This window comes from Molossus molossus, unplaced genomic scaffold (assembly GCF_014108415.1).
Source record: "Molossus molossus isolate mMolMol1 unplaced genomic scaffold, mMolMol1.p scaffold_m16_p_1, whole genome shotgun sequence".
NCBI lineage: Eukaryota > Metazoa > Chordata > Mammalia > Chiroptera > Molossidae > Molossus > Molossus molossus.
Genome location: NW_023425344.1, coordinates 4,708,094 through 4,719,632, shown reverse-complemented (window position 1 = coordinate 4,719,632; position 11,539 = coordinate 4,708,094). Strand labels below are relative to the sequence as shown.

The 11,539-nt window shown below is 57.6% G+C and overlaps 1 protein-coding gene across 1 annotated transcript; it reads right to left on the bottom strand.

Annotated features, from left to right (window-relative positions):
- Nucleotides 1-755: 755 nt before the first annotated feature.
- CYTL1 (cytokine like 1) lies at nt 756-4,634 on the bottom strand. The gene is made up of 4 exons (XM_036241223.1): nt 4,485-4,634; nt 2,541-2,585; nt 2,285-2,413; nt 756-1,160 (listed from the first exon to the last, which is right to left on the bottom strand). The coding sequence occupies exons 1-4, from the start codon at nt 4,632-4,634 to the stop codon at nt 1,077-1,079; spliced, it is 408 nt and encodes a 135-aa protein (XP_036097116.1). The 3' UTR covers nt 756-1,076.
- Between the last annotated feature and the right edge of the window lie 6,905 nt (nt 4,635-11,539).

The following is an 11,539-nucleotide window of genomic DNA, read 5'->3' as shown; positions in this document are numbered from 1 at the left end:
CGTATTTCCAACAATCCAGCCCCCCAACATCCCGTGTGACGTATTTCCAACAATCCAGCCCCCCAACGTCCCGTGTGACGTATTTCCAACAATCCAGTCACCTAACGGAGACTGTATTGTAGGTTTCAGGACATACTAAAACAAGCTTCTTCACCTGCAGAGAACCAGCGTGGGGGAGGGGGGCCCGGGAAGAGCATGGGCTTTGGAGACCTTGAGCTCAGTCCCCTCACCAGCTGGTGACCTTTGGCAAGTGACTGAATCTACATGAGCCTCAGCCTCCTGCAGTGCCCGTCCCTGGGTTTGTTCTGAGGACTGACGTTTGCAATAGGTACCAGGGACCACCTGGCCCGTGGGTACTGTGCAAAGTATGGGATGTCCCCAAGCTCAACCCCTCCCAGGGCCTTAGGGGCACTCTCATGCAGGGGGTGTGAAGCAGACCCAGAAACACCTGCGCTCGGTGGGGACCGGAGGAAGGGTTCATCTTGCTAAGAGCAGCGACCTTGAGCAAGACCGTGTGACAAGCAGTGACATCCGCCAGGACAAGGACTGCCGGACACGGCTCCTCTCGCAGACCGTCTTTATTTGCATCACTTTCCCTGGGAGAGCGCGTCGGCAGCACTACTCCTCACGCCTCCGCGTCTGCGGCAGGGCCCCTGCACGAGGGCGGCGGCAGCGAGCCTGGCGGGGGCGGGCGGGCAGCAGATGTCGGGTGCATGCGAGCAGGTGAGAGAGGAGGGGGCTCGGCGGCTCCATTCGGGGCACCACAAACACGTTCTTGTGCTGGTGCTCAGGCTAGCTGTTCAGAAGAGAGAGGCAGGTTTGTCCCTCCCCTCTCAGTGTGAACAAATAAGCGGGTGACCCCCGGCGAGCCGAGCGCTGGGAGTAAGGCGAGGCCTCTAGTAGGCTCAGGGCAGGTCCCAGGGTCGGGGCCCAGCCCTGCTCCCCAGCCGTGGGGAGACGCGTGACATCTGAGAGGCTGCAGCAACGGGGGACCCGAGGGGACCATGGCGATAGCCCATGTGTCGTGGCAGCTGACAATTCGGTCCCCCTGGGCTCCCTCTCCGGCCGGGGCCACCTCAGCCATGGCGGTCTGGCAGGACTGTGGTCGCTGGCACGGGGTACTCCAGGGCACTGCAGTCATCCGACAGGAACACCAGGTCCTGAAAGAGGTGTGCCGTGAGCAGGACAGTCGCTGTAGGTGACGGCAGAGCCTGGGCACAGACACTGGGCTCCTGGCCGTCCTCAGAGACTGTTCGGTCGTTCCCTTTGGGTGAAAACTTCCCATCCCTCACCCCCCCAGGGAGAGCTAGTCACGTTGTCACGTCCCCACGAGCCCCACATTGTTCTGTATTACGCATTGAATTCACTCATATGGTTGACCAGATGGATAGCTAGGGGAGGATGAACTTCATTACGGAGCATCGGTTCTGGGCCGGGCAGTGGGGACACCTCCAAAGGCTGTTGTCAGTACCACCACTCACCAGACTGCATTGTTTAAGTCTCCTTCCTGCCCCCCACCCCCAGACCAGGGGACAGAGGAACGAGGAAAATAGATAACCAATCTTTGATGTAGGAACAAATAAACTATAACGTCACCGCTAATCATTCAAGTTCCCTGAGGACTTGTCTGGGCCAGGCGTGCTGCTAGGAATTCTACGTTCAGCCGCCCCCCTGGGGTTCTCAGGTCCGGGAGTTACCACAGCCTCCCGCACACATTCGGGGGGTAGTCAGTATTCTCCTCCGGGCGATCTCGGGACAGTCACTACTCTGTCCCCAGCACACAAATGAGGACACTGAGGCGCAGAGAGGTGAGGGGCTGCACTCATCCCGGAAGCAGGGGGTGAAGATAGGAGCTCAGGTCTGTCTGGGGCTGAGGCGTGTGCCCCTCGGATCCCACGAGGCTCCACTGCCCACGTATCAACCGTGTCGGTTCCAGGCCCTTCCTGTCCCTCCCCTCTTCCGCCATCGCAGGCACACCCAAGCCCTCCCCCACGAGGTCTCCGTGGCCTGGGAAGGGGTCCGGGGCTCACAGCAGTCCACGGCCCTCTTCCCGCCCGTGCCCCGTGTGGCTCCCAGTAGAGCGTCTTACACGGTTAGCGTGGGGTCCTGGAGAGGCTTGTCCCGAGTCCCCGTCACTTACCCAGGGTGACAGTGCTGGAGAAGGGCTTTGATAATGAGAAGCATCACACTACCGCTTCCTCCTCCTCATCCCCTTCCCGCCCAACCCTCCTTGTGTGAGCCTCGGCTGAGGACACTGATCGGGGATGTGGACCGCGTCACTCACCCTCCTGCAGAAGGAGTTGATGATGGTGTACAGTTTCCGCACTTTGTCCTTCAGGACGTCCACCTGGGCCACTTGCCAACACTGGGGCGATGCCACAAAGTCCCGCAGTTTGGCCAGCACACAGTAGTTCTGGGGGCGGACAACAGGATGGGTCTCGCGGGAGAAGCCAGCAGCCAGAGGGGCGGGAGCGGGAGCGGGGGGCTCCTGCGACCTTCCTCTCAGCTCTGCCCTCCCCCCAGCAGGCAGACCCTCTTACATGTATATCCAGGTACAGCCTGGGCAGGTATCTCACACACGGCTCCTGCAGAGAGGCATACAGGTTGCTGTGATGCTCACAGGACATGCCCTCAGCCTGGCGCAGACGGCTCTCTGCCAGCCCTCCAACGGCCAGACGAGCCCTAGATCCCTGGGGCCTGGGTGCCCACACACAGGACGTCCCAATACTGTGGCTTCATTCCTCCAGAACTCGACCCTCAGAGTGCAAACTTTCTATCATTAGCTCTGAGCTAGGGAGCTGTCTATTTGTATATCTACCACACCTATAAAAGTACACACACACAACTAATCTAGACACAGTGATATAAAAGCATCCTGTAGTGATACGGAAGTGCTATGCATTATTACACTGTGACATCACGGTGTTTTACTCTGTGCGGGACTGGAGACTAGAGACCCAGGTTCTGGTCCTGCGCTACCAGCGTGGGGTTTATGGTCCCCTAGCACCTCTTTTAAATTCCCGTGTGAGGGACAGGTCTCCTTCTTCTGTGTGACTCACTTTCCCAGTTAGAATACATAATCTCTCCACCTCCGCCCAGCTCTGTAGTTCTGAGCCTATTCATATTTTTACATTTTAAAATCAGATTCATATAAAAGATGTTTGCTCTACATATGTGATACCAAGAAATCTGTGGGTAAATCGTGGAGCAAATACACAACAGCACATCATTACAAAAGAATGTTCATATAATGTGATGAGGTCACTTAAAAGTAAATTGCAAAACTGCTGTGCTGTATGATCCAATCTGGTCACACACATGCACACATGCATGCACGCACACACACACAAGTGCACACATGTGCTCGCATGCACTCCCACACACATGCACAGCACATAAGCACTCATGCACACACATATACATGCACACATATACACACACACACTCACACACATGCACAGACACCCCCCCATACATGCGCATACATGCACACACGCACGCGCGTACACACACACACACACGAATACGTCTGCATAGACAGAAAGCCGAAATATCCTCCAGTATGTTACGGCAGCCATTACCTCTAGGCGGTAGAATTGCAAGTAATATTTATTTTCTTCTTTGTCCTTTGTGCATTTTCCAAATGTTCTACAAAGTATATAACTTTCATACTTAGAAAAAAGTAAACATTTAACTTTTAAAGAAAATACAAAGAAGGTGTTAGGGTACCATGAACCCCACATCTGAGAAACATCACTTTTTGTTTGAAGTGCTTGCAAGTGGTGGAGGGACACTTTTAAATCTTACCAAAGCTTTAATGGAGTTTCTAATTCATTTCGTTTCCGCACTGTAGTCAGGAGGCCCAGATTCTAGTTCTGGGAAGCCCCTGGCTCTGATTCTGAGCCCCTGGGTCCTTGAAAGGGTGGTGATGACAGCGGCTGCCCTTCCGGGGGTCCCCTGTGCAGGCCCTCCTCTGCCTGCATGTCTGCATTCACTCGGGGAGCCCTCGCAGCTGCGCAGAGGGGTGGGGGTGCTCAGCCACCCCCCCGCGCAGAGCAGGACCCCGAGAGGGGGCTGAGTCGTTCGCCCAGGTCCCGGCCAGGCGGGAGCAGAGGGCAGTTCTGAGAGCCCCCCTTAGCCCACTGGCCAGGGAAGAGAATCAATCAGCCACCTTCTTTGCTCCTCTTTAACTCCGGAGTTCTAGACTCTGTTGGGAGGTGTTTTCCCTCCTTTTGTACATTTTACCACAGATCCTCTGATATTCACTGGCAAGTTACAAGCAGAAATTGTGAAGTCTTTGATTATATTTCTTTGTACTTAAAAGAAAGCGCAAACCATTGGGAATAAAACACAAATACCCTTAAGATTAACAATGACCTGAAAAGAAAAACGGCATTTTTTTTGCAGAGGCGGGGGGTTCAGCGGCAAGCTTGCGGGGTCTGGGTCTGCACTGACCCTGGTCCCGGCAGGCGGAGGGGACTCACCGAGAGCTCCGTGGCCTGCAGGCTCTGGAAGTCCCCCGTGATCTCCCGGCTCAGGCCCAGCATCCTGGAGTAGCAGGTCGGGGGCGCAGGCCGCACGGCGGGGGGCCCCGCCAGGAGCAGCAGCAGCAGGGGGAGCAGCCAGGGTGTCATGGTGCAGAGGGACCTCCTGCAGCCCCAGGCTGGTGCTCCTTTAAGCAGCTGCCTGGGGGTGGTCCTCAACGCCTCCGTTTCCTGTGGGGCCCCGCCAAGGCCACAGAGCACGCCCACCTGGCCGGGGACACTGGATCCTTTCAGACCTGAAGGCCCCCCTTTGCGAGAGGAGGGGCTGACTGGGGGGTGCGGGGTGCCTGGAAGGGAAGGAAGCAGGGCCCTCTGCACACTCCCCACAGAAGCGTGTCCCTCAGTGCTTTGCTTGAAGCGGCGCAGAGGAGGGGGCGCAGAGAAAGCCAGAGGTGGGTGAGGGGCGGCCCATCAGAGCCAGGAGTGGGCAGCCTCAGACTGAGGACCCGGTAGGAACCAGGATGATTTCCTGGAGCAGAGCTGGGGTATGGGATTGAGCACCAGTGATCCAGGGCTTGGGTTAGGCAGCTGGGTGCCAACGTCCACCCACCGCTGACCAGCCAGGAAACTGTGGGTGGTCACCTGCTCTTGGAGCAGCTGTGTCTGGTCATCTGGAAGATGGGCTGGTGCTGGCGCCTATGGTGGGGGCTGGGCGAGCATGCCCCCAGCTAGCCCACTTCAAGCTCCCGACACTGTCCGCCCCCGCCCCCTGCACAGAGCAGACCCGAAGGGGGCCACGGGGTGCCCTGCCGGCCGCTCTCCTACGCCGGGTACCAGTTAAGGGATAAATTGTCTCCTTAGATGCTCGGTGGAACGCAAGGTTACTCACCTTTGGCAATGACCTTGGGTGAGTTTCTTAACCTCCCTCTCCTTAGAGGCGAACCGAGCTGACGAGAGCGCTCGGCTCAGAGGTCATGGTGAGCAAGACACTGTCTCCTTTCCTGAGCTGCAGGGCCTCAGAGAACAACAGGGCTCAGATAGTCCCAACAACTTGCCCAACATCACAAAGCTGGAGGCAAACAGGTCCCTTTGGACTCTGCCTGGTCTTCCTTCCATCTCCCCGCCCTGCCCTGGGGGGGACCAGGGGGAGCAGGACCTGTGAGTGGAGATGAGCACAGGTCCCTGGGCTGCCCGAGGCCATGAGCCAGCAGGGAGGAGGGGGAGGCTCTCACCTGACACGAGCTTCACTCAGGCACCTGCAGAGTGACACAGCCCAGGAAGCCTCACAGACAATGACTGAACCAGAGAAGTGGGGGGGTTATTCCCACTTCCCAGACCAGGAAACTGAGGGCCGGGGAGAGGAACCTGCCTGAGGTCACAAGGCTAAGGGAGAGACCACCAAAGCTCCAGACCAGTGTCTGCCTGTCTCCAAAGCCTCTCTCACCGCAGCTGAGGGCAGGAAGGGCCCAAGCAAGCGCACACCCCGGAACAAAACAATCGGGGGGGAGGACCCGAGGGAGGAGGGGAAGGAGCGCGATGTCCTGGCAGGGGTGCTCGGGACCAGCCACGGCGCTGGCGACCTGGCTGCAGCCTCGCCCGCCGTTGGCCTGGTCCTGGTGCCCAGTCTCTGTCCACAAACAGTGGTGTCAGCCTGGGCAGTGCCAGAGGTTCTGTTGATGCGGTTTTATGCTGGCAAAGCCTCGGTCAGGGATCACGGTCATGCCTTCCTGTGTTCTCTAAACACTTTAGCGAGGTGACCTGGGGACCGTCTCCTGGGCACCCTCAGACAGGGCAGGACTGGAGGTACACGCAGCAAACAGATATTTTCCTTCTGGATGAAGGAGTCTCCTCCCTCCCTCCATGTGGAGCCTGGGGCGGGGGCCTCCCCGGCAGACAGGCTGCCCAGCCAGGGGTCCCAGGTCCCCTTTGAAGTCTCCAGGGCGTCTAGATGTGCTCCTCAAATGAGCGTCACAGTGGGACTGGGAGGAAGCTAAGCCCAGGCACCGTGTCCTGGGACCTTCGGATCCAGAGCAATCTCGAGCTAGAAATCAGGACCCGTCGGTGCCTGGAAGTCGACGTGCTGTGTCTCAGAGAGACCCCACCCTGCTTCACTGGGGACACCATGTGCGGTCATCCCTGGGCTCCTTGGGCAAACCAGAGGCACCCTGAGTACCAGACCTGGAGCTCAGCGGGTTCGTCAGCCTCCCTCACCCACTCGGAGCTCCTTTTCACATTGGCTCGTCAGCACCCAGCACCCAGCACCCAGCACCCAGCGGGCAGAGCAGAAGCTCGGGAGGGCTTTGCTGAATTCACCTGAGGGCTGTTAATCTTGTTACCCAGAGCGACGCACAGCCCATTCCAAACCCACAGAGCACAGCTCCAACCCCCCCGCAGGCTGCCCAGCCCTGCCCGGGGCGCAGGCAGGCTCTGCTCACAGGTCCCCTTTGCCGATCGCCCCTGCAGTCCCTCAACCCCCTGCCCCGGCCCCCTTCCTCCACTCCTTCAGCATCAGCTGCTCCATCTGGAATGGGAATGTTAAAAACCAGGTGGGCCCTGACCAGTTTGGCTCAGCGGTTAGAGCGTCGGCCTGTGGTCCGGAGAGACCCGGGTTCGGTTCCTGCGAAGGGCACGTACTTCGGTTGCAGTTTGTCCCCGGCCCTGGTTGGTCGTGCGGGTGGCAGCCACTCGATGTGTCCCTTCACGTCGATGTTTCTCTCTCTCTCTCCCTTCCTCTCTCTCCCTCCCACTCTATCTGTACAAAAAAAATGGAAAAATATCCTTGGGTGAGGATAAAAAAAAAACCAGGAGGGAATTTTCCTCAGACTAAAGCCTGTGTCTTCCCCCAAGGGTTTCTCCCATCCCCTTAGGTCTAGCCGGAGCCTGGGCCCCGTCGTGAGTGGAGCCTGCGGGACCTCGCAACGTCCAGGGAGCCCCCCGCCAGAGCTAAGGCGCACTGGTCGCACTGGTGCGTGTGTCCCAGCTGGACAGCAGCATTTCCCCTGGGTGGATTCTTCATTCATTCGCTGGACACAGCTGCGTTTTGAGAGTCTCCTAAGACGGGCCGTAGGGATGGATTGTGAACGGGGCAGCTGGGGCTTCTGTCCTCACACAGGAGAGTAGGGGGGTCGGTGGTGGCCTTCGGGATTGGGTGCTGCACCTGTGGGGGAGCAGGATGGGCACAGGCGTGTGCAGGGGTGGGTGAGAGGGAGAGAGTTCGGAAGAGGCTTTGGTGCAGGAGGCAGAGCCGCCAGCCACGGGTGCAGGTGCCTGCAGAAGCTGGGCGAGAACAGGGCAAGGACTCTCGACAGAGCCTCCAGAAGGATGCGGCCTGCCCACGCCTGATCCCACCCCCGGAGACTCGTGGTGCATGTGTGGCCCCGGGACTGTGAGAGAGCATGTCTTGTTGTTTGAAGCCACTCAGTTTCTGGTGACTCGCCACAGCAGCCATGCAGACTGATACCCCACCTCTCTGGGGGTCGGTGCAATAACAGAGATTGAAGTTGGGAGGAACTTGGAAATATCGACATCATCCCGCCTGGTGCTTGGGCTTTCTTACAGCCTCCCTGTCGAGTGCTCATCCAGAGTCTGCTTGCACACCTCCCTGGATGGGGAGTTCATTGCCCCTGAAGTCGCCTTCTAGTCTCTGTGCAGCTGTAACGCAAATTCTTCCCAAGGTGAAGGTGACATAAGGTGACGTGTGGTGACTCCAACCATTCCTCATTCTGTCACCACCATTTCCTGAAACTTTCCATGGAAAGCATCTTCAAGACCCCTTTCCACAGTCGCGTCACATTTGGTGTCTCTCTACCAGAGTACCAGCTCCTCCCGGGACCAGTTCTGACATGGAAGTCTTCGCCCGCTGTGCCACCTTCTCCCTGCTCCCTGGGCCTGGGTGGCAGTCTGACGTCTGTAGCCAGGTCTGGGTCCAGCTCTCAGCCAGTCTGAGCTGTCCCTGCTTGCACTCCCACTCGGGTGATGACGATGATGACAGTAGCCAACGCCGAGTGCTGCCTTGCTTGGAGCTGAACACGTGTGAATGCATTTATTCTATCATCGTTTCCAGGCACCGGGGCACTGAGGCAAAGTGACTCCCTCCAAATCGCACGGACTGCTTCCGAGGGTTCTGCTGCTTTGGTTGAACCTGAACAGACATGCGCACCATTATCTCTGGCTTAAAGCCGGGTCCCTGTGTGGGCACAACGTGGCTGCCAGTACAGGCTAGGACACATGTTATTTTGTCCCTGTGCAGAGAGGTGACATCTCCTCAACCCCTGGGGAGAGTCCTGAGCTCCATGCGGGAAGCACAGCCTGCCCACGTCTGCTTTGCGACTGAGTGTTTTCTAGCCTGTTTTCGTGTTTCTACATGAAGAGCATTAACCTTTCCTTCTGGCTGTTCAGACGGGCATATTCCAATGGGCGATGGAGGGGAATACTTTTGTTCCCAGCCCCAAGGGGTATGGAAAGTTCCTGAGCAGACCATAGCCATAAGAGCTCACTGTTTTCTTGGTCCCTGGTTCCTTGGCCCAAACGCAGAACCACACCTTCCCCGAGTGATCCCTGTGTTCCTGTCCGGTGTGTGTTTGTGATGGCAGCCGAGGTCGAAATGGCCCTGGCCAATCCCAGGTCTCCTCTGTTGCCCAACATTCAGCCCGTCACTGTCTTTGCCAGTGATCGGAAGAGCCCAGCGTCGGCTCCCATCCTGTGGCAAACACCACACCAGACACACACTGAGTCTGAGATGCTCAAGTCAGGGCCTGGCCCCGGCGGCCACCTCTGGGTCTCTGAGGGCAGCACCCCGGAGCAGGGTACCCGGGTACATGCACGGCCAGCTGGTACAGCGGGGGAGTCGGCTCAGCCACTGGCCAGACGGCTGCGTCCGGTGTTCCTGTTGACATCCGTGTTTCTTTGGTTACAAGCAACACATCTGCCCCGGCTATGGGATGTGGCTCTGAGCTTGTTACTTGCGCTGTTGGCAAACCCAAGTGGAAAGTTGGCCCACACCGTCCAGAGGAAAGGAGCGGAGACAAACACCCAGCTTGGGCTTGGCTTTGGGGCAGTGATTATGGAAAAAATCCCGTCTTCTAGAATAGAGACCCCTCTATTAGCTTCAAAACACGGATTCAAAGTTTACTGAGAAAAAACGTGCAGGACCAGTCCCCCCGAATGTTCTCCCGGGGCCGCTGATGCAGAAGGGACTCAGGAAACAGTCTTTCGGGGAGTCCTCCCTTGGCTGGGCGGGAAGAGCTCAGGCTTCGGAGCAATGCAGACTCCAGAGTCCAGCCCACTTGTGTGTTCTAAAGTTTATCTTCAAGGTCCAGTTGACATAAAACGTTGTGTTAGTTTCAGGTGCACAGCACAGCGATCGGGTGTTTGCATCGCTTACAAAGCAGTCCCCGTATTCCCGTACCTCCCGTACCCCCCTGCATTCCCGTGTCCCCCGGCATTCCCGTACCCTCCAGTATTCCCGTACCCCCCAGCATTCCCGTACCCCCCGGCATTCCCGTACCCTCTAGTATTCCTGTACCCCCTGGTATTCCCGTACCCCCCGATATTCCAGTACCCCCCGGCATTCCCGTACCCTCCGGAATTCCCGTACCCCCCAGCATTCCCGTACCCTCCAGTATTCCTGTACCCCCCGGCATTCCCGTACCCCCGGTATACTCGTACCCCCTGGTATTCCCGTACCCCCCAGCATTCCCGTACCCTCCAGTATTCCTGTACCCCCCGGCATTCCCGTACCCCCCAGCATTCCCGTACCCTCCAGTATTCCTGTACCCCCCGGCATTCCCATACCCCCGGTATACCCGTACCCCCTGGCATTCCCGTACCCCCCCGGCATTCCCGTACCCTCCAGTATTCCTGTACCCCCCGGCATTCCCGTACCCCCCAGCATTCCCGTACCCTCCAGTATTCCTGTACCCCCGGCATTCCCATACCCCCGGTATACCCGTACCCCCTGGTATTCCCGTACCCCCCGGCATTCCCGTACCCCCTGGCATTCCCGTACCCCCCCGGCATTCCCGTACCCTCCAGTATTCCTGTACCCCCTGGTATTCCCGTACCCCGCGATATTCCAGTACCCCCCGGCATTCCCGTACCCTCCGGTATTCCCGTACCTTCCGGTATTGCCGTACTCCCCGGCATTCCAGTACCCCCCGATATTCCAGTACCCCCCGGCATTCCCGTACCCCCCGGCATTCCCGTACCCTCTGGCATTCCCGTACCCCCGGCATTCCAGTACCCCCCGATATTCCAGTACCCCCCGGTATTCCCGTACCCTAGGCGCCATAGCTGTCAGTACACTGACTCTGTCCCCCGCGCTGTACTTGACACCCTGCTGCTGTTTCCATGGCTGGCAATTTGGACTTGGTCCCTTTCACTTCTGTTTTGTTTTTTAATCCCCGCTTGAGGATACTTTTCTATTTATCTTCAGATAGAGAGGAAGAGAGAGGGAGAGAGAGGGAGAGAGAGAGAGAAACATCGATGTGAGCCCTGGCCGGTTTGGCTCAGTGGTTAGAGCATTGGCCTACGGACCGGAGAGTCCTGGGTTCAGTGCCTGTTAAGGGCATGTACCTCGGTTGCAGTTTGTCCCCCGCCCCGGTTGGGGTCGTGCCACCATTCTGTGTGTCTCTCTCACATCAATGTTTCTCTCTCTCTCTTCCTCCCTCTCTCCCTCTTGTTCTATCTGAAGATAAAAATGCAAAAAATTACCTCGGGTGAGGATAAAAAAAAGAGAGAGATAGAGAGAGAAATATCAATGTGAAAAGACACATTGACTGGTTGCCTCCTGCACAACCCCGACCAGGACCGGGGACGAACCACAACCAAGGTACGTGCCCTTGGCCAGAATCGAACCCGTGACTCATTGGTCCGCAGGCCGACACTAACCACTGAGCCAAACCGGCCAGTCCCCTTTGGCTTCTGTTTTGATGCGACTGTGCAAATCTTTCTCTGATGCGAGGGGTTCATAACATTTATCGCTCAGGGTTTTGAAAAGATGAAATACGCGTGGAACAGCTGGCGTGACTGGGAGCTGCGGTTTTCATTTTCTTCAT

Bases quoted from the DNA above. Each gene is read 5' to 3' on its own strand.
- CYTL1 (XM_036241223.1), bottom strand. From the start codon at position 4,634: ATGACACCCTGGCTGCTCCCCCTGCTGCTGCTGCTCCTGGCGGGGCCC. The intron at 2,414-2,540 runs GTAAGAGGGTCT...GTCCGCCCCCAG, and splicing joins GGCTGTACCTGGATATACAT to AACTACTGTGTGCTGGCCAA. The intron at 1,161-2,284 runs GTGAGTGACGCG...CACCTCTTTCAG, and splicing joins TCAACTCCTTCTGCAGGAGG to GACCTGGTGTTCCTGTCGGA.